The 26,995-nt window shown below is 37.3% G+C and overlaps 2 protein-coding genes across 7 annotated transcripts in view; one reads left to right on the top strand and one right to left on the bottom strand.

The window, feature by feature from the left end:
* LOC134752111 (interleukin enhancer-binding factor 2 homolog) overlaps nt 1-26,995 on the bottom strand; it is a 141,756-nt gene that overhangs the window by 54,958 nt on the left and 59,803 nt on the right. For 2 of the 6 annotated variants that reach the window (XR_010128734.1, XM_063687676.1), the window contains exon 1: nt 16,220-16,495. The exons of 1 other annotated variant lie outside the window; for it this stretch is intronic. The gene's annotated coding sequence lies outside the window, so the exon portion shown is untranslated. Of the gene's footprint in view, nt 1-15,757; nt 16,174-16,219; nt 16,496-26,995 lie in introns of those variants that run through there. 3 more of the 6 variants (XM_063687673.1, XM_063687678.1, XM_063687675.1) reach the window with 3 other exon arrangements.
* The window catches only part of LOC134752189 (poly [ADP-ribose] polymerase tankyrase), a 32,230-nt gene continuing 22,242 nt past the window's right edge, over nt 17,008-26,995 (top strand). Inside the window, exons 1-5 of the mRNA XM_063687801.1 lie at nt 17,008-17,373; nt 18,118-18,342; nt 19,349-19,444; nt 22,581-22,788; nt 24,880-25,024. Of these exons, the coding sequence (XP_063543871.1) occupies nt 17,184-17,373; nt 18,118-18,342; nt 19,349-19,444; nt 22,581-22,788; nt 24,880-25,024 (864 nt within the window). The 5' untranslated portion in view covers nt 17,008-17,183. The remainder of the gene's footprint in view (nt 17,374-18,117; nt 18,343-19,348; nt 19,445-22,580; nt 22,789-24,879; nt 25,025-26,995) is intronic.

Here is a 26,995-nt window from a genome sequence, read left to right as displayed (position 1 = left end):
ATGATTAACTGGACATTTTAGAATATACATAGGTCGTTCGCCATATCATGCGAAGTAGAAATTAGAAATATAAAATCTTATACTAATTCTTTATTTCTTTATTTATTTTAGTCACATGCACAAACTTACAGCTAAGATGCCAAAAAGATTATGCGGTAGAGATATTAGATACAAAACGAATTAAAAGAAACAGAGGAGAGAATGCCAAACTTAGTGCGGAAGTGTAAGTATATTTATGATTATGACAACAACTGATGAAACGAAACCGTTTTTATATGTTTTAACTTTCTATATATTTATCTATGTCAACGTTATAGATCATATTTAGGGCAGTACAGTTTAAACCTACGAGAGCCCATATTATCGTCCACTGGACCATAAAGCTAATCTGCAAAACAAATACTCGAACAACGAACAACGGTATCGTATCGGCCGCAGACATATAGTAAATAGACACCAGAACGCTCTATCCGCGCAGTGCCCGTAGCTAAATGATTTGCAAGAGTTGCAAGACGTACCTGTGCATGATCGATAACACAATACATAATCGTGTTAAGGATGTGGATTCGTTCAAGTGCTACCATAAATTTAATTTTCTCAAAAATGGACGGCAAAGTCGACGTTGCCGGTTAAAAAGTAGGTCGCGAAGTGCGTAGTTTATGGTCAGTCATAAAATTAAAAAGTTAAAAACATTGCAGTCTCGATTTCTGGACTGCAATGTTGCATACAAATTCCATTATTTGTCGAGTTCCAAACTTTTTAAAAGTTGAAGTGGCCATATCAAATGAAGGCATAGGTCCATGAAACAGCCAAACAGATGATCAGTACTTATTATTATAATGTTGGTACCGCGACTATTTAGGTGTCTCAAATAGGTTGGCGTATTTTCAGCAGAAAAATACACTTCTATTTTTAATTAAAAAAATAAAAAGGCGGCAAAGCAAATCTTTTTACTTTTTTCTGTGAAAATATATACATAAGAACGTTGCTTCTGTAAAATATTTCTATTATATTTGTATTTATTGCGCCATTTTTGAGAAAAGCACTATATATGACTCGGCTGGAAGGCTACTTGCTGGCTTCGGATTCAATTAAACGGACTCCCAAGGTCGTCCGATTAAAACGAATCCTCAGCCAGCAAGTAGTTACTTCCGAGTCTCGACAATAATGTACTATATCAGAGTTGCTTCGTCGAATATAGAAATAAACACAATGTAGGGTAAATCGTCAAGTACTGGCCACCGGTTAATAACGGGCCACCCTAAACTAAATCCATACCATAATTTAGTTCAGAATTTTTTGTTTCGATTTTAATTGTAATATGCCGCCCACCAACCACCTGGATACAGACAGTCCAAAAAGACTTGCTGACGACGGGCTTAACGCCAGAAATGACGCAAAACCGCCAAGTTTGGCGAAAAAGTATCATTCGGGCTGACCCCGAATAGGGATAAAGGGGATTGATTGATTGATTGATTTTACTTGTAATACAGAATGAATTCGAATGAATTTAGTCTGGCAAATGAGATGATGCACAGAAAAAATAAGAACGAATAAGAGCGTTCGCACGCGTTCTAGGTGCGTGGGGTGTCTATTTACATATGAATGTCTGTGGCATTGTTAGATAAACGTGGATTCCATGTGAAAACGTTATCTACACGTGTATTTTATTATTTCTACATTGTTAGTTATATTGTACATGTTTAAATTATTAACTATAACTTCGAGTTATTTTTAATGAATGTACACATGGATAAAATGTGTAGTTGCATGGAAAATGGACCCTATCTAGGTACAGCCATCAAAACTATTAGCTTGCCACCCCTGTATACATATTAGTATGCAGGGGTGCTAAGCTAATAGTTCTGCGGACTGTACGTTATACTTAGAATTAAAAAAAGTTCTTTTCGAGGTCGGTTTAAACTATTAAATATTACATATTCGAAAAAAATTCTAATTTGCCTTTGCAGTTGACCTGCAAATTTAAAGGTTTTGAAAATATTAGCAAAAGTAATAAAATTATGACGATATTATGCAAGAGTGAAGGTCGGACGTCGGACGGACGTAAATAGATTCTAATTAATTCGATATTGTAAACGTTTAACCAGGGGGGTGTCACTGCGCAGTTTAGGTATATTTGGCCGGCGCACCGCCCGGGAAGGTGTATGGCAGTGGGCTGCCGCTCGGCTCGCACGATAGTCGTGTCACTACGTGGCGCTCGCGCAAAATTGAAAATACGCAATGGCTTCGAAACCTAAATCGCGATCTAATCTGTAAACTGTATAAAAGATAATGTTCTGTTTACGGATGTCTGAATAAACGGAAGAACAAGGAAGCAGAAAAAACATATTTTTTAAATTCCGGACTATATTGACCGACATATTTTCAAAGGTTTCTGTGGCATACTTCCGTGAGAATCAGACATACTATCTCCGGCTAAAAATTTTATGTTTACAGAATCAACGTTTGTAATTCCTACATATTTAACTTAAAAATAATAAATCAGTAGGTAGGTACAAAAACTTGTCAAGTGACAACCCCGTGCCGACACTCGCAGCTCGGTCATAATAGACGGAGAGCTGGTGGAAATTTGGAGTAGGTCCTTGAGGCAAGCTGAAAATTTGCCTGATGCTTCTCCTATCTTACCCTACCTCAGCACTACAAGTCTGGCTGCAGGGTAGCGGGTCTAAACCAACCTATAAATTTTTAAAGAATTTTTTTTTTGGTGCCCAAAAAAGGTTCTTGAGGCAATCTGTAATTTCTACAAGTGAAAATTGAATATCTAAATAGTCATAAAAAATTATGCCAGACGATTTGGCCGGGTCTTTAACCTTGCCAGACGCGTGCAAAATATTTTTTCAAAAAATTCAAAAAAGGTTCTTGAGGCAATCTGTAATTTTTACAGGTTAAAGTTAAGTATCTAAATAGTCATAAAAAAAATAAGCCAGACGATTTGGTCGGGGCCTTCTACCTGCCAGACGATCTAGAAAGTTACGTATGGCACTTACTCGCACGCAAAATTAAGTTTGTTATCCTGTATAAATGTATGCTAATACAAAGTTAATTTTGTAGTGCAGAAAATTAAAGATAGAAAAGTACAAATTTGGATGTACGATGTGATTGTGAGTATATATTTATGATAATTATGGGTATGAATAGGGTGTGGGCATAGTACATATGAAATTAGCGACAATATGTCCAGCTGTATCTCTATTGTAGATACATGGGTAGTTCATTAGTTATGACGAAGGCCTAGGCCGGGAAATATTTTTATTTTATTTTAATGTAAACATGGCGTGCATGGCTGTGTTCATGATTTTTTTTTCATCTTTCATATATCATATAATATAATTAAATAATTTATTAAATAATTAATTAATTATTTTAGGGGTTTAATATAATTTTAGTCTAATTTAATTTTAATTTTAATCTTAACTGTAATATAATAATTTTATGTAATGTTATAATGTAATGTATTATGATCCTAAGTTGATTGAAATAAATGAATAAATGAAATAAAATTAATTACATCACACGTTTAGGGGGGGAGGGGGTCAAGAAAATGTGACATGTTGTGAGGGAGTCACAAATTTTGTGACGTCACTATAAGTTATTTAAATTATTTTATTCGCTGTACAGTTAAATAACAAGTTTTTGGAACAATAATCGTTTTTAATCGTTTAATTTTCTTGACATGCAATGAAATATCGTCCTCATGTGCGTCAAAACAGCCTTCAAAGTATCACGTTTCGGGCGGAGCAACTCGAGAGAACTGTAAAGCGAGGTTTAGACTAGCAAGAACTTGCATGCAATTTACGTTACATTACCGACTACTAAGGTAAACTGCATTCAAAATGTTTATCAGATACCGCAATGTAATGAAAATTGCATGCAAGTTATTGCTAGTCTAAACCTCGCTTAAAGGAATTTCATACGAAATTGAGTATTTTTTTTTTATTTTAATGTAAACATGGCATCTGTGTTCATGCGAACGGGCTAAACAGCTGAAATTTGTTTTAGTCGGAGCGCAAAAATAATCAAATTTTCTTTCCCGCGTAAGCAACCCTTAATTTATATTTAAAATAAACGCAAAAAAAAACAAAATCTTTATAGGGCTGTATCTGCTAAAGCATGCGTCGTAGCGCAAAAATAATAAAATTTTCGTTCCCCTCTAGGTAACCCTTAATTTATATTTGAAAAAAAAAACCAAAAAGACAAAAAAATCTTTATAGGGCTGTATCTACTAAACCATGCGTCGTAGCGCAAAAATAATAAAATTTTCGTTCCCCTTTATAAAACCCCAAAGTAATATAATAAAGAACACAATGAAAATCAAAAAAGAAAAAAAAAGAAAAAAAATATATAGGGCTGTATCTCCTAAACCATGCGTCGTAGCGAAAAATAATAAAATTTTCGTTTCCCTCTAGGTAACCCTTAATTTATATTTAAAAAAAAAAACAAAAAAAAAATCTTCATAGGGCTGTATCTTCTAAACCATGCGTCGCCAAAAATAATAAAATTTTCGTTCCCCTCTAGATATGATCCTTAATTTATATTTGAAAAAAAAAAAAAAAACAAAAGAAATATCTTTATAGGGCTGTATCTCCTAAGCCGTGCGTCGTAGCGTAAAATAAATCAAATTTTCGTTCCCCTTTAAAAAACCCCAAAGAAATATAATAAAGAACACAATGAAAATCAAAAAAGAAAAAAAAAGAAAAATAAATTTATAGGGCTGTATCTCCTAAACCATGCGTCGTAGCGAAAAATAATAAAATTTTCGTTTCCCTCTAGGTAACCCTTAATTTATATTTAAAAAAAAAAACAAAAAAAAATCTTTATAGGGCTGTATTTCCTAAACCATGCGTCGCCAAAAATAATAAAATTTTCGTTCCCCTCTAGATATGATCCTTAATTTATATTTGAAAAAAAAAAAAAAAATAAACAAAAGAAATATCTTTATAGGGCTGTATCTCCTAAGCCGTGCGTCGTAGCGTAAAATAAATAAAATTTTCGTTCCCCTTTAAAAAACCCATGTGATAAATAAAAAACAACAAAAAAACGTTATAGGGCTGTATCTGCTAAACCGTGCGTCGTAGCGCAAAAATAATCTAAATTTTCCTCCCCTTTAGAAAAGCTTTAGGAGTTAATATAAAAAATTACCAAAAAGAAAAAAAAACAACTTTATAGGGCTGTATCTCCAAAACCGTGCGTCGTAGCACAAAAACAATCAAATTTTCGTTCCCTTTCAAGGAACCCATAAGTGATATAAAAAACACAATGATAAAAAAAAAAAAAAAAAAAACGTTATAGGGCTGTAACTGCTAAACCGTGCGTCGTAGCGCAAAAATTATGAAATTTAAAAACAACGAAAAATAAATATATATATATGGCTCTAGCTTCTAAACCGTGCGTAGTAGCGCAAAAATAATAAAATTCTCGCCCCCTTTTACCCCACACACTGAATAACCTATGAGTACATGAAACAATCACCATCATCATCATATTTGTATTATTATATGTATTATTCAAGCATTAATAATAAAATAACAAATTCACACATTATAATAATTACAACACATTACTATTCTGTATTTAAATTGTACATGTATTTATTAAAATTACAATACATTCTTATAAATTCGGTCATATTACATTTACTATATCCCTACTAATACTCAGTGTACATAATTATCATAAATATACAAATATTCATAATCACAATCACATCGTACATCCTAATTTGTACCTTTTACCTTTAATTTACTGCACTACAAAAATAACTTTGTATTAGCATACATTTATACAGGATAACAAACTTAATTTTGCGTGCGAGTAAGTGCCATACGTAACTTTCTAGATCGTCTGGCAGGTAGAAGGCCCCGACCAAATCGTCTGGCTTATTTTTTTTATGACTATTTAGATACTTAACTTTAACCTGTAAAAATTACAGATTGCCTCAAGAACCTTTTTTGAATTAAAAAAAAAATATTTTGCACGCGTTTGGCAAGGTTAAAGACCCGGCCAAATCGTCTGGCATAATTTTTTATGACTATTTAGATATTCAATTTTCACTTGTAGAAATTACAGATTGCCTCAAGAACCTTTTTTGGGCACCAAAAAAAAAATTCTTTAAAAATTTATAGGTTGGTTTAGACCCGCTACCCTGCAGCCAGACTTGTAGTGCTGAGGTAGGGTAAGATAGGAGAAGCATCAAGTAAATTTTCAGCTTGCCTCAAGGACCTACTCCAAATTTCCACCAGCTCTCGGACCATAAAACTGCGGCGCGCAAAGAAGATTCACGGTTCGTGCGCGGTTATAAGTTTCAATTTTGCTTACAGGCGGCGAGTGTAGGTATAATTTTATACCTAAATCTGGCTTTTGTGAAGGAGTGAATTTTCTGTACGGTAGTACTATTAATTATTCTGTGGTTTAACAACAGTTAATAACAACAACAGTTTATACAAATACGGTTGCAAACAAGCATCAGGCCTGATTGTAAGCGTATGCTTGTTAAGAGGAAAGGGGACGGCCGTTTCTCCATACAAACGTAGTCCCCATTTTCCTCTCTGGATATTGACATTATGGAAAATATTTTTACATAATTGGATGTATATTAACCATAGCTACGTTTGACTATTTTCGATTTTTTGATTAATGGTAAAAATTTAGAGCGAAAAACAGATTTCATACAATTTTTTAAATGCTCGTAACTCTTATATGATAATTAAAATTTCGAACAAAAAAAATTAAACGTAGCGGCATAGCTGTGGTTGATATACAACAAATTGAGTCAAAATATTTTCAATAATGTTAATATCCAGAGAGGAAAATGAGTAGGGTAGGGTAGGAAACAGTGGCTCGGAAAAAAAAATAGCCGGGTACAGTGGCTCACTCAACCTAATTCCAACATGATAGAGGCGATATTTGGGCGACTGAGCCACTGTTCGAGCTGAGCCACTGTTACCTACCCTACCCTACTACGTTACGTTTGTATGAAGAGGCGATTTCGCGCGGGTCCTCCACTGTAACACTTGTACACTTTTTTTTGTAAGAACTCATGTGGGTAAAATATATATAGCAAAGCACTTCCAATTTGCGATTCCCATCTTACCTTCCAACCCCTCTCGACAACCTGCCTGTGTTCATCATTATACCTCGGCCACATACTCGACGAGTGGCATGGGAAGTAGCGAGGGAAGTAGGCAGAGACGTAGTGTGGCCGCGCTACTCGTCATCGGCCGCCATACTGCCCTGCTTACTTCCCTCACGACTTCCATACCACTCGTCGAGTGTGGCCGGGGTATTATAAATGGCGCTATATTTACGTCTCTCACGCTGTGTAGGCGTTCAGATCATTAAATTCTGATTATAGCATCACTTTAAAATAGACTAACAAAAGCAAAGACAAGCGAAGCACTTTTATGACCTACAAACACTGGAAATAACTAATTTAGATGACATGTTAAATATTGGCGCCTCTTTACGTGACGAGAATGGTAAATAATCACGCATAGCGTCTGAACTAAATACCGGACAAGTGCGAGTCGGACTCACCCACCGAGGGTTCCGTACTTTTTAGTATTTGTTGTTATAGCGGCAACGGAAATACATCATCTGTGAAAATTTCAACTCTCTAGCTATCGCGGTTCATGATATACAGCCTGGTGACAGACAGACGGACAGAGAAGTCTTAGTAATAGGGTCCCGTTTTTACCCTTTGGGTACGGAACCCTAACAAAGAGCAGTCTACCAAACAACATTCTACGCGAAAACATTTCCATCTGAACCCTTAAGGATGGTTGGCAGTCCTCAACTGTGCATTTCTCCAGAAACTTCCTACTTCGCACAGCTAAATTGTTTAAATATATTTGTTTGTATTATTTATATTTAGTTCTGCTGTAGTTAAGTTTCTCTGAAGTGAAATGTGTAATTTCTTTGAGAAAATAAAGTTCTACCAACCTAAATTGTGAAATGAACTGTCTCCTGCGGTATTTCCGGACCGATATGACCTTCAAATTTTCAAGAAAAGAGCGTACTCCGTAAATGTCGGCAACACACTTTCAAGTCTTGATACCCCTCAGGTGTTGTAAGTGTCCATGGGCGATATATTCGACGTCTTTGGCCGTCACTATCAATAATATCAATAGGGAATATTGCGCGAAACTGCGCCCCTGGGCGCCACTACCTCAATCTGAGGGTCTATCACAAAACAAGAAAATAGAAATTTCGTTATTTAATATTCGAGCGATAGAGAGGCAGATAGCGAAATTTCGGTTTCGCGTTTCTCTCTTCGCGGTTCTCTGCAAACAAACCCTTGCCTGTCTGCCTTGGTGCATCAATGTCATATTTTATTATCTCTGAAAACTTGTCAAAAAACTGTTAAAGGCACAGTATGTATAAGTTACTCTATGGTTTACTAAACGGGCTACTGCTGCACTCTGGCGGCAGAACATTGCAGTAATATCCCCTATTTGATACGGTCTATTTCCTACAGTAATTGCAACCTTAGTGACATAAGTGCATTTTTGACAATCGAGAAATAGTAGCTGTATTGTATTTATGTATACCCAAATTAAATTTATATTTTAAGGGTCCCCGGCAAGCTCAATTCCATACAAACGTAGTTACGCTCATATTTTAAAACGAGTTAGGTACTACTTTGCTCTGAAACTTTGTACTTACAATAGGATAAGGTATATTCTATGTCTAATTAGTTTATGTAGTTTCAGACACCATAGTTAAAAAAATTGTGAAAAAATACAGCGAATTTAAGTTTTTTACACAAAACTTGTTTTTGCTCTATTTAGTTTGTTTTATAAACTGGAGCTATATAAACTAATGACAGACCTAGATATACCTCATGTCATTGTATGTAAAAAGTTTAATTACAATCCAACACGTAGTTTTAAAATGAGAACGAAACTCCGTTTGTATGGGAAGGTGAAATTCGGCCGAGCTCGCCGGGGACTCTTAAAGCAATAATCTGCTTGGCCCCACGGATATTTGACACCGGACTGAAACAGAATGATAATAACATACAAGCGATAATAGCTTCCGTCGCTCATAATTTATTACCAAGGTTTATTTGTAGTTTATTGCATAAAAGTATTGATAAACGGGTTTAAGGACGTTTTTATGTTTATTTATTAAATCAATTTTACGGACATTTTTGGTCTGTTATTTGTTTTATTTTATTTCAGATGGGTGAAGATGAAAAAACAACGCGTCAATAGTATCTACATTATCTGACAGCTAAACAAAAAGAAGAAGGCAAGATAGAAGCGAGAAGAGGCCGCGGAAAACCACGAGCAAGCTACACACAACAACTGAAAGCGAAAGCAAATGTCGTGTCTTACAGGGACCTAAAGAACCTGGCCGAGGACCGAGAAAACTGGCGCATACTCCACCGACAAGAGCCATGCTCTGAAATTATGAATGAATGAAACAAAAAGATATGAGTACCTGTATGTAGAACATTAGACGCGAACTGTAGAAATTATCTCTATGTATTTGGAAAATATTTCCAAGGAGGCAAATAATTTTGGATCGTTGTTATATCCGCTACCAAAGATACTCCGTAATAGATGGATACAGTCTATGGAAAAAACGTGCCTAGAAAATCACGAAAATTTGATTCGCGATCAGATGGCGCCACTAGTTTTGGCCTACTCTCGTATAGAGGGCGTAGACGGTTTCGTTTGTTATTTATAATTTTAACGCATATCAGTGAAAGAACATGGGTCAAAATCATATAAAAAATAATTAATGCAAACAAAAAAATTATTTATCCATGTTTAAATACATTTTATCGTATTTTTATAAATCTTCATTTTTAGTTTTAAAGTATGTCGATAGATGGCAGTGAATTTAGAATGGTTACAAAACTTACTATGACAGTACCGCTCTATCTTATTATATCCTCTTTGCCGCTACTATTGATGGTGACTCTGAGTCGCCATCAGATATATTGGTGACGCCAAGGTGCTCAAAAATCTCTGAAGAAACACTTTAACGTATTGACAATAGAGGCGTGTACTGATATTTGTGAGCGACTCTGCCGCTCCGATATATCTGATAGCGACTGTACAAGTGAAAAAACTGACGATTTCTAATTGCACCTCCACGTCGGTAGTGCCGATCGACATCCGACAAAATTGCACGTTTTACTTCAAAACGACACAAACTCGTATCTTAGGATGTCGAGAAAGTGCGTAAATAGGACATCGCTCGGAGCTGGGGAGCTGCACCGGCTATCACTGATAACACACTCAAGATAACGGTGTTATCTTGTCACGTGAGATGCGTCTCAGGCTCGCAGCTCTCAGAGGAGTCACTTGTGTGAGAAAACGATCGTACCCTGGATAGGATTGCTAGGTACCGCGGCATGATCTAAGTGAGAATATGCAAACCCCCTTGTTCATAAAACTTCAAACCTTTGTTAAAAGAACTAGAACTATTCCGAAACAGACCCCTATACGCCGCCGCAAAATATTATAACAATCTACCAAACTACATTAGGTCAGAGGAGAGGGACGAAACGTTTGCAAAAAAGTTGAAGGCATTTCTTATTAATGAAAACTATTATGCAGTTGACGATTTTTTAAATGATTCCGATATTTGTGCCAACTAATGTTACTGTGTAAATAATTATAATTTTTATTAATTTAATATTTATATTAGCACTAGTCCTAGTTTTAAGTTTTACCTGCCATACCCGTTCCGGGTCCATGAGATACTTTTTACATGTTTTTAACATCTTGTAATTACCATGGTGCAATAAAGAAATAAATAAATAAAAAATTGTCTCTTTCAGCGTTCACGACGACCGTGTATTGCGTACTGCGTCGTGAACGCTGCTAGCACCAGGGACCGGCCCGCTATCCCTTATCGGGGTTTTATAAGGGTATTGCATAAGGCTTAACTCACCATACCCTTTGCCAGACGAAACCCTTTGTTTTGGTTTTAAAAACCCTTATATAAAGCTACCACATTTGAGTAATCGGTAGCCCAAATACCCTTACAAAACCCTTATCATCCGCTCACCAACACCTTGCATATTGCTTATAAGGGTTAGCCTTATAAAGGGCTTCCCTTTTAGCATATAAGCGTGCTAATTTAAGTCGTCTACCTTGTTCATAAAGCACACATTACTTCGAATCCGAGCGATCGTCGGCGGCGACGGCGGCGTTCTTTGACTAGCAAGTATTTTGTTTCCTTTTCATACACTACCGTAGATATATACTAATCCTGTCTCTTTCACGCAAAGGGGAACCTTTATAAAAACCGCTTAAAGATAAGGGTAACCTTTATTAAGAGCTAGCCTTATTTTTGGTTAGCTTTTCGGTAAGGGTTAGTCAAAGGTAAGGGTATGAATGGGCTTGCAGCTCAAAAGGGAAAGTCTTTCAATGTGTTAGCCGTGTTTAAGTGTCGCCCATTGAAAGGGTTTTATCGCGGAAAGGGTTGTCCGGTCCCTGGCTCGCACTATTAGTGCTTGAGAAAGGAGACCTAGGCTCTCCGAAACATGTCGCGCGAGTGACTAAAACAAGTGAGTCTAAACCGTGAAATTATTTAATGTTAGTATGTCTCACAACAGTTTAAATTCGAATATAAATCTTCCTCTTGAATAACTATATCTATTTAAAAAAACGCATCAAAATCCGTTACGTAGTTTTAAAGATCTAAGCATACATAGGGACAGACAGCGGAAAGCGACTTTGTTTTATACTATGTAGTGATTCGTAACTATGCAGTGACCAAGCTGGTGTAAGCTTTGACATATCACCTATCCGAAGCAGTAGCGCGGCACGGTTCCTATACCTACACCCAAGATTATCAACTTACATGATAACATGCATGATATAGGAGAGTTAACCCCTTATTCATGAAACCTAACCTCTTATACGGGCTGTACACACTCGTCAAGAGACCCCCGAGACAGGCCGAGAACGAGTGTGTACATGCTGCTCCCTCCTCGTCTCGCTGTTCCTCAGTGTAATCTAGCCGTGGGCGAAATCGCATCTGCGAGGTCCTTTTCTTTCATTGTGCCCGAAGGGGCCTCGCGCGAGGCCCCCCTTGAAGCGCGAGGCCATGCCACGCCACTACGCCACTGCTGTTCCTTGTCTCGTCTCTCGCTTCTCGACTAGTGTACAGCCGACATTACAAACCTCTGTTAAATTTCTGTTTGCTTCATTCTAATAAACATAAAATTCAAAATGTGGTATTTTTTATAAAAAGGGACCTTGTTGTCGATGGCGCTTACGCCATTATAAACGACGCTCAGATATAAATACAATGAAGCGCGACGCTGTGCGGCGTAAGCGCCATCGACAATAAGGTCCCTTTTCATAGAAAATGCCCCAAATGACTGATAGGGACAAAAGACTATTAACGGTTTGTTCTTCTCTTTAGGTCTTTGGTTATTGCCTAAAAGAGGAAATCCTAACAACAGTAATATTAAGGTTTATAAATATAGAAATAAACCGGCCAAGTGCGAGTCGGACTCGCGCACTAAGGGTTCCGTACCATTATGCCAAAAACGGCAAAAAAATCATGTTTGTTGTATGAGAGCCCCACTTAAGCCCCATTTATTTTATTCTGTTTTTAGTATTTGTTGTTATACTTGTTATGTTATAGCGGCAACAGAAATACATCATCTGTGAAAATTTCAACTGTCTAGCTATCACGGTTCATGAGCTACTGCCTGGTGACAGACAGACAGCGGAGTCTCAGTAATAGGGTCCCGTTTTTACCCCTTGGGTACGGAACCCTAAAAAAGGCAAAAATTTAAATATTACTATGTGGGGTTAGCCCAGGCCTGCAAATTGGAATTTGGAAACGTTTTCTAAGCAAGAATCACTTTATAATTTAGCGCCACTTAACAAGATGCTGTGATAACAGTCGCAAATATGTAAAACACAAAAAAAAATTGTGCTTTTATTCTAACACAAATTATTAATCTGTATTTATGATTGCCGAAGTTATCCCATTTCTGAAACATCTAATTACAATTACAACTTTATTTATGTGTAGGTACAGTTGCTATCAGATATATCGGAGCGGCTAAGGCACTCACTAACATCTGAACACGCCTCTATTGTCAACGCGTTAGTGCGTGTTCAGATATCTTTGAGCACCTCGGCCGCTCCGATATATCTGATGGCCACAGTACATATAGCATAGCTATTTAACCTAGCTAATGATATTTGCATATATTTACATAAATTCTTTAGGTGTGTGAATGCAGATAGACAAATGTAATCACAATCAAAAATGGCCTTCAGTGTATCAGTATTAATTTTATGAATAAATAACCTTAATAACTAATAAGTAAATGCTGTTGCTTCCTTTAACAATTTGTCTTCATTAGAGCTTAGTCAGAGTACACATAGTAGTGATGTGACAGTACTAATAACCTATATTAACACTGTACAGGCACCTGAAATAATATGTTACACACCAAAGACCGCAAAAATATCTAACAGAATCTTATTTGTAGAGCCATAAGAGCGCCTCAGATATTTTTGCGGCCTTCGAAGAGTATATATTATTGCAGGTGACTGTACGTGGGTTTAGGCAGCTATGGAAGTAAATAAAAAACCACATTATTTACCTATGCGACTGAGTCAGGGAGGAAACATATTGTTTTGTTTCTTCCTTTTGTTGTGTACAAATGTAATGAATAAATGTGTTTATTCTTATTAACTACATATGTTCTTTTTGTTTTTATATACCATGACAGTATCTTGTGGACCGCAAATTACATACCATGTAAATACTAAACTAACCTACGTTTTCTTTATATACCTACATGGAAATAAACAAGATCATAGTGTACAGTCGCCATCAGATATATTGGAGCGGCAGAGGTGCTCAAAAAAGTCAAATATATCTGAACACGCACTTAACGGCTTGACAATAGAGGCATGTTCAGATATTTGTGAGCACCTCTGCCGCTCCGATATATCTGACGGCGACTGTACATAGATTAAAATAGTTTTTTTTTCATGAAATCATAGATATCATAATAGGAATTATATCATGTTTGTCTGGCAATATTAATAATTTGGCAACAGATTCGCATTAAATATTTTCAATGTAAGATTCACTATCATTTGTGGTTAATAATATTTGCAATGAATTAATTGAACGACTAACACTACGATTCGATGGTATATCAACCTTCATTTAAAAAAACTGGACGTGCGAGTCGGACTCACCCACCGAGGGTTCCATACTTTTTAGTATTTGTTGTTATAGCGGCAACAGAAATATATCATCTGTAAAAATTTCAACTGTCTAGCTGTCACGGTTTATGAGATACTGCCTGGTGCCAGACAGATGGACAGACGGACAGAGGAGTCTTAGTAATAGGGTAATTACTCTTTGGTTACGGAGCCCTAAAACGAATTTTCAAACAAACGAAATTCAACCCTATTAAAAATACACCTTGGCTATAATCTTGTATGATGGGCGGTACGAGGATATAGTGGAGCAAGGAAATTTATGTTTAAAATATGCCTAAACGCAAGACCTTGGATATGGTCTGTGATTTAAAAATAGCCACTTTTAAGATGACAACATTTGTCTTTTCTTGTGTTTCTCATGTAAAAGGAAAAGGAAGATAAGGAAGCAATCAATTAGATTCTTGCCTACAACTCTAATAGTTCATTTTTATATAAACAGGACCACCCATCATAATTATGTACCTACGTCAGCGGGGGGACACTCCTCCTTTCGGTCAAGTCTGAGTTTGCTTTGTTCGGCTCAGCATTGCTCCGAGCAATTATTAGGGTTGGCACAATTTGACTTCCCTTTGCATGCACAACCACAGATAAGATAATGACTTGAATTTTGACAACCCTAAGTAGTCCAAAATAGTGCCATACATTAGAAAGGGACAGCAGATTTCGACCCTAAATCGCTGTCAAACTTTGGGTTTGTAGGAAGTGTCCTTTCTGTACGGTAGTACTATTACTTATTCTGTGCCTACATTATGTACAGCATCCTTAACGTGGCCAATTTGGGGTCCCCTTGTTTGACATAATTATTGAAAAATGATTGTCATATTATCATTAGTCATAATTCTGAAACCGTTAACTTTTCAGGATTTTCCACAGGTTATCCAATTGATAGGTTAGGTTAGGTTTGTTTTATGGCAATCCTGAAAAGTTACGAGTTTCTGAGAAAAACCAAAATGTAACTAACGAAAATGTGGACAAACAAAATGTTATGACTTAAAACTATATGGGAAACAATAGAGACCCCGGCCAATTTATTTCACAAATACAAGCATGCCAACATAGGAACATGTTTGAATATACAAATATTAATAGGACTGGTTAACCATGCCGATTAATAGAAAAGTACAGATTAATTGTCAGCTCAGTGGGTAATTAACATAATTCAGACATTATTAGTGTATCTAGTACAGTTTCAATGAAATATTGCAAGATTAACAGTTGGAAATTTCAAGGATAATCTTCAATTGTGTTTTAATAATTATTTGACACAAGGTATTTTTTATGTTGTGGATATTAGTTACTTTTGGACTTTATTAAGAATTATTGCGCTAATGGTATTGACAAATAAAATTAATTTTATTTCTTTTTGCTTTTAGTAGTCTAAATTATAGTATGTAAGTATTCCTTAAGTAATTATGATAACAATCTATTATTTAATCAAATTGAAAGATTATTATTTAATTTCTCCAAGGCTACAAGTGAAGGACCTGAATGAAATGGCATTTACTCGAAATTACCTTAGAGAATGTGAAGGTATTCATCCAGAAAGCGAATTTGTAGTCAAATCACACACAACACCGCAATCCAAAGGTGAAATTGCACACAAACACTGCATTATACGCGGAGAAATCCGTAGGGGACGCTTCACAACTAATTGAATTAACCACACGTTTACCACCGATGTCAGCTTCGCAAATATAGTTTAAGCAAACGGACGGAGGAGCGGCCGCGGCCAGAATGAACCATTCATGTAAAATGACGACCCGGCCTCGCCTAGCGAGTCTTGCGTCCTCGAGAACGACAAAAAACCTGTTCCACCGATTCACCTACTGAACTAAAGAACGCCGTTTCCGGCACGCACTAAATTAATACCCGCCAACAAGCAATGATATAATTAAAGTAATCTCTATGTTTTCCCTGCACAAATAATGGTAATTTAATCGCAAAGTACTAAATATGATAGGTGAAAGGAGACATACCTTTGCAAATAGTCGTGTATAGCGACGATATGAAACTTAAGTCAGATTATTTTAGGCACTTAAATAGTTTGACACTATATTATTGTTCACTTGTAATCCTTTTCACTGATATTAGTGACACCCACGATAATTAAAACTGTCCAGTGTGCGGCGTATATGCGTTATCCCGTGAAAGACGCCATTTTGATTTCGTCAACTAAGTTGACAAAGACAAGATAGATCATCTACGTTTCATTTCATCAGAAATGACTACGACATTGTTGCTTATTTTTTTTTTTCATTTTACTATTATACCCAGTTTATTTATATTTATCCACAGGAACTAGGTAATGGTTTCAGATTTTATTAAACACTCCTTGTGTTTACCAATTTTAGTAGTAGTAATAACTTTATTAGCAATGCGATTAATGGAAATCACGCTTATGTTTCGTAATTGCTGTTAATATCAATCTATATTATGAGCAACTAAATTTACCAGTTCCTATTTATTTTATCAACAAATATGTAGCAATCGTAATTAATACTTAATTGGCAGATTATTTAAAGATTGTGGTCGCTTTTTTCCAGGTAAAAAATATGTAGCTCTAGTTTATGGTAAAATGTTACCATAGTTAAAAAAAACTTCTAATATTGAGGAAAATTCATTTACTACTATGCGAAGTCGTATCAATAAATTATATTAATTTTAAATTTAATATCGTCCCTCAATGAGATTCATTATTTGTAGTGTTAGCAGATTTCCATGAGATTATTATTTTATTCAAGAACGATTGTCAGAAACATTGACTTAAAGTTTGGGTAATGTAGTCCACAACAGAGCAACACTGAAAAGTAGTTGTCAAAAAAAAATAAGCAAAGAACTTGGCAGCTGTAGCGAAATACGTGTTTTTATTCAATAAATTAGCGAAAATGGCAGTGTAAAACGACGGTGAATGCATAACTAAATGTGCAACGTGTAATCATAATGTCGAGCCGTCGTTCGATACTCGGTTCGACATTGGACGCTCTACCCGCGCCCACGGATCCACTTCGCGAATTGTTTGAAGCTTGCAAAACTGGTGATGCTGCGCGAGTAAAAAAGTTAATTACTCCTCAAACGGTGAATGCCAGGGACACAGCTGGTAGAAAATCTACTCCGCTACACTTCGCTGCAGGTATTTACATAAATTATATGTGTTTGTTTGTGTTATTGTCGTAAATATCAAGTTTATTCATAAGTGAAAGGAGAGGTGTAAGGAAGTTGTTAAATTTGGCCATTGCATAATTAGTTACGGTTGTGATTGCACTGAATTTAGTGCTGTATGCGGTCCGAAACTATTGTTGGGATGTAATTTGAGGGTAACTGCTTGCTGTTATGAAATATCTGACACAAATTTTAAGTTGGTATATGGTTGGAGAATGCTAGAATGTGTTTATAGAATGATAGTAGTTGTTTTGTTTATGTTATTTGTGTATACATGTTTGTGTGGTCAGGCATCAACTTATGTGCTGTAGAGTTAGAGCATGTGCTTAAAATATCAATAGCTACATTGGTTAATTTATTTTAATTTTAAGTTTCCTTTATGCAGTGGTTACACTGTGTACTGCTAATAGCCCGAACATAAGTAACGGGAACAAGCCCGTTTAAAAAGCAAGTTTACCATTCTATTTATATGGCTCAAATTCATAAAACTGCCCATTCGGAGAAAACACGTTTTGTTATCTGAGTTATCTCCAAAGAAAATACCACCCTGATTGTTCTCTGAATGAGCTGCCACATAAATTTGACCCTTAATACTATCACGATAGTTGCTTTTTAAATGGCATGGCTGATTTGGCACATGCTGAAGACCTCTTAAAATAAACAAAGGCTTTTGTTTAACATATTAGAGCTGGAGTTCCACTGAATAATGTTTCAGGTTACGGTCGCCGAGAAGTGGTAGAGCTCCTAATAGGTGCTGGAGCAGCGCTACAGGCTCGAGACGATGGCGGGCTCCAACCATTACACAATGCATGCTCCTTCGGTCACGCTGATGTTGTCCGCGCGCTGCTGAGTGCTGGCGCGGCACCGGCAGCCAGGGATAATTGGGGATATACTCCGCTGCATGAGGCAGCTGCGAAGGGGAAGGTTGATGTTTGTATCGGTGAGTTACTAATCTGTTTTTCACATACACAGACAAAAAAAAAACACTTTGCCGTAACTTTAAAATTACCCCCTTGTCAGAGTTACCCCATTGGTGCTTAACACATTCACTGCCAAGAATACGTATGTGTGTTCATTTTGTTCAAGAAACGGGGTGGCCGGCACAGAGGTGTTAAATAAATAAATTCCATAAAAGTGGAAGTGCAAGTACCACCAGTGGGGAGTCACTCCTTGTTTCGGGCAAACTCGGCTCCGTTCGGCTCTGCATTGCTCCGAGCAATTATAGTTGGTCAAACCAAATTGTCAGTAAACAAGAACAAAAAAAACTATACTCATCCTTTTCTTTTGAGTGCTAGTTTGAAGTCTATGTTTGAAATGAGACAGTCCTTTGACAAACTATATTAGGGTTGGCACAACTTTCCTCCCTTTGCGTACACGACACGTACACGAAGTTTGACAACTCTCAACAGATAGTGCCATACATTAGAAAGGGACAGCATGATTCGTCCCTGAATCGCTGTCAAACTTCGAGTTTGTAGGAAGAGTCCTTTCTGTACGGTAGTACTTTTAGTTATTCTGTGGTACCGCCCAATGTACATTACAATAATTGTACTCTGTGTCAACGGAATTCGAACTTTATAAATACTTTCAAGTTTTGTCTCATAAAATTTTCGAAAAAATAAAATTAAAAATACAGTTAGATTCAAACTTCCCTAGCTATAATTTTGTATGGTAGTCGGCATTAGGTAAAGAATAGTTCTAAGCCTAATGTCATTTTTTTCCATTATGAAGCCAACTTTTTTTTTAAATGTAATAGAAAGCAAACGAGCAGACGAGCCGCCTGACGGGTAACAGTCATCGCCGCCCATGGACATAAGCAACATCACAGGAGCCACTTATGCTTTGCCCACCTTTGGGAACCCTAAATACCAACTTATTAACAATATCCTATAGATGTTATTGTAAACTGTATAAGGAAATAGTAATATCTGATTACAATTTTTCAGCACTTCTTCAACATGGTGCGGACCCGAACATCAGAAACACGGAAGGAAAGACACCCTTAGATTTAGCAGATTCAGCCACCAGGCCTGTTCTTACTGGTAAATTTAAAAATTTAACTGTTTATTATAATCGTAAAATCTATTCTGTATCTGTGTCTATGTGTTCTATGTCTATGTCTAAATATATGAAACCTTTATACGTTGTCAGTTTTAAGTAGGGCTCGCGGTCGAATCCGTGTTTCGTTTACACGTTTCGAATACCCGTTTCCGAATAATACGTAAACGGTTTTCTGGCCCGTTCCACACGTTTAATTAAGAAACGTGTAGTTAAGACCCGTGTACACGGATAAACGGGTATTCGAAGATACGTATCTTATTTATCCGTGGCTCCGGACACGTCCTTGACGATAGTAGCGAAGGAACGAACGCCAGCTACAAATGAATAGACAAAAGATTCAGGACGAGTTTCTGTCATATTTAACCTTATTCCGAGGGTCATAGAGTCGAAATTCAATAAACGGTTTAGAAACTCCTTTCTTGAGCAGGTAGTTTTTGCTTGCAATAGGTATTAAGAGTATTCACGCTTCTTATCAAAGTATAGCATTTTATATAGCACTTTAAATAGCTACTTTTTTTTACGTTGCGGCTTAGCAATATAATAAAAAAACCTGCTAGTACCTATTTAAAAAAAATATTAGAACCATCGAGTTCAGTATGTAGGCAGGAAGTCAAACTAATGTTCGAAATTGGCATTAAGTAAGTATTTATAAAAAAATACAATTTTAACTTGCTTCTTTATTTTTAGTTTAATTTAAGAACATGATATGAAATTGTATTTCTTGTCATATAATGTAGGTACACCTTATAAAACAAAGTCCCCCGCCGGGTCCGTATGTCTGTCTGTATGTTCGCGATAACCAGACCTCACCTATATGAATGAAGTTTTTCTTTGGGAATGTTTATGTGTATATTTTGTTAAGGTTTTGTTTAAATTGGTAGAAATATGACGATGTTTGCTAATGAAGTTAGAAAAAATCACGCTGGCTTAATCGAAAACGCTGCCCAATCTAATATTTGATATCAATGTATGATGGACTTGTCTCTCTTTCATTGGTCTACAAAAAAGTGCGCGATGGCTGTCTGTCTATATTTTAAGAATAATTAACCCATTATTAACTTCTAAAAAAACCGGACAAGTGCGAGTCGGACTCGCCCACCGAAGGTTCGATACAACTACATCTGTAAAAATTTCAACTGTCTAGCTATCACGGTTCAAGAGATACAGCCTAGTGAGTGGTGACAGACAAATGGACATTGAACTCTTAGTATTATTAGGCTTCCGAAGTGAATACTTGTTACAGAATGTATTTTATTATGCTTGACTCTCCATGCGAAGCCGGGGCGGGTCGTTATAGTTTTTAAGCTCCTGATGACGCTCCTCGGTACGGAGTGAAACATGTCGAGCGTATTCGACTTAAAACACGTGGGTGACCCGTTTTTAATATATTGAATATATTAATAAACACTTTAAATCAACTTGATAAAATTGCACCTTCTCAATAAATTCTAATTGTTTTTACTTTAGGTACCTCTTACCACAGTAAAACGCTTTTTAGTGCGGTGCAGCTACAAAACAATGGAAAACATTTTCTTGTGCAGATGTTTTGACCTTATTACAACGACATAAAGCTTGTAATTGGCGGTGACACTTGTGATAATAGTTTGGGAACCTACATGTTTTCGACGATGACAAACAAAAGGATATTGGAAAACAATGGATGGATGGACCACCGGTCGGCAACGTGCGCATTTAAGTTTATTACCTGAACGCTAGTGCGAAAGTGACCAAAGTGAATTATGAATGATTACCAATTTAAAGATCTATCTTAATGTAATTAGCAATATTATCGCAAGTTATCCAAGGTAGTATGGGTTTTTATGGTTCTTGGGTAAAATTACTCGATAATCCCGCTTTTGTGTACCTACTAATAACTTTTTTGCGCCGTTGGCAGGTTTGTTGTTTTCGCAAAGCAGTAATAGATCCGAGATAAAAATAACCACGAAATAATTAAACTGTTATTTTTAATTAATATTGTATTCTGTCTGCACACCTATTATTAACGAAAATACTATACCATTATGTAATTATAAAAAAAAAACTATGATCGGTATCAAATTTTTGTAATTAGCTTAGAAGCAATCGGTTTTATTAAATGATATAAATAGTTTAAAATAAAAATTATGTATACCTACTATTAAACATAGGAAGATTAGGAAGATGGCACAGTACCTATGTTTTATCAATACGGTTAAAAACAATTAAAAAAAAAGTAATTGTGAGGTTTTATGAAACCACGATGCAAGTGAAACTTTTTTCGGATTGTAGGCATTTAACTAAAAAAATGGGAAATTAATTCGATTTACGGTATTATAATCGCGGTTTTAATTTAATCTTAACTTAATAAATTGGGGCGATAGAATAAAAGCTTCACTTTAAAAATCGTACGACAAACGAATTCATCTGAAGTCAACATAATAATAGTGGACCTTGTTACCATTGTACATTGGCTCAAACTGGTTCGGAGTATTCAGACCCGTTCGGAACGGTCTTAAGTACCCGTGTAAACGGAGATACGTGTCTGAGATACGTTTCTTGGGAACGTTCCTTCGAAACGTTTTCGAATCCCGGCGGTTCCGTGTAAACCGGGTTCTTAGTACCGCCGGGCTTAAGAACACGGGTATTCGTTTCGGCGTGTAACACGGATACCGGGAGCCCTAGTCACAAAATATACTGGTTTCGATCTCTTAAAAATGTTTATCAGGTCGTTTCGTGGGAGAGTGTAATTCGGCTATATTTCCAAAAGTTACAAAGATATACGAAAGGCAGTGATATTAAAAGATCCAGGAGCTTGCGGAGCATCGTAGGGTACTAAATTTTCGTAAATCGGTTGGTAACATTTTTGGAATATTGAAAATGGTGGGTCGTTTAGAAAAAAAATTTTTGGAATCAGTTGAAAACCGTCAGCAGTTACCTGAATCTTTGTATGTGTACAAATAGTACTTTGTGATCCTACTTCCATAATAATTCTACCTCCTTAAGGAGTGATTTCTTTGATAGATTGATAGAAACTATCCGATGTCCTTTCCGGGGACTCAAATCTAGTAAAGTATAAATAGTAGGCATCGCTAACTGGCTTTATTCACCAAACTGATTTTGTTCCTTTAATTACGACAGGCGAATATTGCGCAGCAGAAGTGCTAGAAGCGGCACGTTCAGGCGCGGACGAGCGGCTCGCGGCCCTCCTAACGCCTCTAAACGTGAATGTGCACGCTGGGGATGGTCGCCGCTCCACCCCCTTACATCTGGCTGCTGGTTATAATCGCGCACGTGCAGTGCGGTTGTTATTGCAGAGAGGGGCGGACACACATGCTAAAGACAAGGGGTAAGTATAAGTGTCGGCGTACTTAGCACAGTACTAAATGCTAAAAAAGTGAATGAATGAGTGAATGTGAGTAAAATAGTAATTTAAGTGCATATAACTCCGCCGTCATAAATGCCTTGTTGGTGTGTGTGATGATGAAGATATTATCAGATGGCAGGATGCTGACTAATCTTTTATTATAACATAAACATCAACGAAGACGGTTGAAGTTTTGTGAATTTTACCAAATTAATTTTAAAAGTACGGCACAATGAAAGCATGATTATAGCAAAGAGAATATATAGGATAGGATAGAGGGGTACTATCATAGTAAATTTTGTAGTAGTCACAGTAAATTCACTGCCATCTATCGAAACACGATTAAAACTAAAAATAAAAATATCAAAAAAATTATTTATATATGGATAAATGATTTTGTTTATTTGCATTAATTATTTTTATTATATTTTGACCCATGTTCTTTCTTTGATATGCGTTAAAATTGTTAAATAACAAACGAAACCGTCAACGCCATCTATACGAGAGTAGGCCAAAGGTAGTGACGCCATCTGATCGAAAATCAAATTTTCTTGATTTTCGAGGCACGTTTTTTCCTTAGACTGTATCCATCTATTACGGAGTTATATCTATCTTTGCTAGTAAGCAAATTTGGACTTAAGATGCATTACTTAATGTGATCTCATATATGTACTTCATTATAAAACACAGCTAGAGCACACAAACACTATTACTATTAGTACTATTTACGTAACATTTTGACATAAATTTGATATTTATTCTGGCATTTAAAATTGACGATTGACAAGTCAGAACTGGTTGGTCTGACAATCTGTAGCTTATTCAACTGTAGTGTGTGCTACGCCTTACCCTCACACGTGGCATAGCTAATACTATACTATATAAGCCCGTACATATGTTATCATCATCATTCTCTTGCCCTTGTCCCATTCACTTGGGGTCGGCGCAGTATGTCTTTTTCTTCCATACCTCTCTGTCACCCGTCATCTCATCATTCACTTGCGTTCGTTCCATATCATCTCGCACACAGTCCATCCACCTTTTCCTCGGTTTTCCTCTCCTCGTACCTCCCTCCACATTCATTCTTAATACCTTTCTCGTCACATCACTTTCATCCCTCCGCATCACGTGCCCGTACCACGCTAGGCGATTTGCCCTTACTTTTTCTGTTATGGGTGCAACTTTCAGGCTTCCTCTTATATACTCATTCCTTATCCTATCCATTCTCGTCACGCCGCACATCCATCTCATTCTCATCTCCGCTACATGCAATTTTTTTTCATCTTTTTTTCTCGTGCATATGTTATATTAGACACAATAAATCTACTCGTATACACAAGACCAAGTAGTTCTCCTTTAACGATCCACCTACATGGCGACCCTGCCAGTGCGGCCTCGCACTGGCGGCGCGCCACGCCAGCCAATACACATAGTAATCCAAGCCAGGGATCAGATACCGGTATTTTTTGTATGCAAACGAAAACGGTATTTTTTCGTTCTTTGTTAATTATTTCATATCTAATTGGACAATCTAATAATACGAAGTTCGTTACCTAAAAACACAACTGAGTTCTACATTTCGAGTATAAAATGTTGCCAAAAACCTGTTCCGATCCCTGGTCCAAGCAAGTAGTTTCATTGAACATCCAACATTATAGTTCGTTTTTTTAGCATTAGAATTTAGAAAGTAGATAAGCGATCTCGACGTGTCTTTTTTTTATTAAAAATCACTTTTATAAAATAGGTCACAGCAAATAGGTCAAATAGGTCGCAGTTTCTATCTGTGGAAACTTGTAATTGGCTCACTGCTTCTATGTTATTACCCAACGTGTTACTTTAGCTGTAAGTTTTCCTAATAAATAAAATAAAATAAATAAATAAATAAAATAAATATGTATGTTACAATTATAAATCATATACGATTTTTTACATTCTTTTGCTTTCATAAGTAATATAAACTAATTTTATAAAAATGTTTTACAATATTTTTAATAAAAAGGCACGTCAAGATTGTTTACCTTTTCTAATGCTAAAAAGAACGAACTTATACACTACAACCATTTTCCTTTCTAGTGGCTTGGTGCCTCTTCACAACGCCTGCTCATACGGCCACTACGAAGTGACGGAGCTGCTAGTCCGCGCTGGTGCCGACGTCAATGCTACAGATCTCTGGGCCTTCACACCGCTACATGAGGCCGCTAGCAAGGCGCGGCTAGAGGTTAGTAGCGACATCTACTGTCGAGTAGACGTTGAGTACACTATGAGACGGAGCTGCTAGTCCGCGCTGGTGCCGACGTCAATGCTACAGATCTCTGGGCCTTCACACCGCTACATGAGGCCGCTAGCAAGGCGCGGCTTGAGGTTAGTAGCGACATCTACTGTCGAGTAGACGTTGAGTACACTATGAGATGGAGCTGCTAGTCCGCGCTGGTGCCGACGTCAATGCTACAGATCTCTGGGCCTTCACACCGCTACATGAGGCCGCTAGCAAGGCGCGGCTAGAGGTTAGTAGCGACATCTACTGTCGAGTAGACGTTGAGTACACTATGAGACGGAGCTGCTAGTCCGCGCTGGTGCCGACGTCAATGCTACAGATCTCTGGGCCTTCACACCGCTACATGAGGCCGCTAGCAAGGCGCGGCTAGAGGTTAGTAGCGACATCTACTGTCGAGTAGACGTTGAGTACACTATGAGACGAAGCTGCTAGTCCGCGCTGGTGCCAACGTCAATGCTACAGATCTCTGGGCCTTCACACCGCTACATGAGGCCGCTAGCAAGGCGCGGCTAGAGGTTAGTAGCGACATCTACTGTCGAGTAGACGTTGAGTACACTATGAGACGGAGCTGCTAGTCCGCGCTGGTGCCAACGTCAATGCTACAGATCTCTGGGCCTTCACACCGCTACATGAGGCCGCTAGCAAGGCGCGGCTAGAGGTTAGTAGCGACATCTACTGTCGAGTAGACGTTGAGTACACTATGAGACGGAGCTGCTAGTCCGCGCTGGTGCCGACGTCAATGCTACAGATCTCTGGGCCTTCACACCGCTACATGAGGCCGCTAGCAAGGCGCGGCTAGAGGTTAGTAGCGACATCTACTGTCGAGTAGACGTTGAGTACACTATGAGACGGAGCTGCTAGTCCGCGCTGGTGCCAACGTCAATGCTACAGATCTCTGGGCCTTCACACCGCTACATGAGGCCGCTAGCAAGGCGCGGCTAGAGGTTAGTAGCGACATCTACTGTCGAGTAGACGTTGAGTACACTATGAGACGGAGCTGCTAGTCCGCGCTGGTGCCAACGTCAATGCTACAGATCTCTGGGCCTTCACACCGCTACATGAGGCCGCTAGCAAGGCGCGGCTAGAGGTTAGTAGCGACATCTACTGTCGAGTAGACGTTGAGTACACTATGAGACGAAGCTGCTAGTCCGCGCTGGTGCCTATGTCAATGCTACAGATCTCTGGGCCATCACACCGCTACATGAAGCTCGCAGCAAGTCGCGGTTAGAGGTAAAGCTAATACAATTTGAGCTTAATGATTAGAGGTGCCTAGCGACATCTAGTGGTGAGTAGCGTCACTAATTCACAACGGTCTAATTAAATCACCATTATAAAATAAATAACAAGTGTTACCATAACTCCCCTACAAAATATTATTTAATAAAGTAAGCACTTTAAGCTTACCTTCTATACCTTCACCGGAGAAACATGAAATTTATAGTAAATAAATAATTACTATAAGACATGTTACACAAATAAGCTCAATCTTAAGCTCAATGAGGCTTGTGCTGTGGGTAGTTGGGTACTAGACAATATATACTATAACATATAGGTAAATACTTAAATACATAGAAAACATCCATAACTCATGAACCAATATATATGATAAACACACAAATAAATGCCCTTACCAGGATTCGAACCCGGGACCTCCTGCTCCGCAGGCAGGGTCACTACCAGACATAGAGTAACTTATACTAGAGCGGTACTGTCATAGTAAATTTTGTAACCCCAGTAAATTCACTGCCATCTGTCGACACACTTTAAAACTAAAATTGAAGATTTGTAAAAATACGATAAAATGTATTTAAATATAGATAAATGATTTTTTTTATTTGCATTAATTATTTTGATGATTTTGACCCATGTTCTTTCACTGATATGCATTAAAATTGTTAAATAACAAACGAAACC

This window comes from Cydia strobilella, chromosome 24 (genome assembly GCF_947568885.1).
Source record: "Cydia strobilella chromosome 24, ilCydStro3.1, whole genome shotgun sequence".
NCBI classification, from domain to species: Eukaryota; Metazoa; Arthropoda; class Insecta; order Lepidoptera; family Tortricidae; genus Cydia; species Cydia strobilella.
This window is presented reverse-complemented; position numbering and strand designations above follow the sequence as displayed.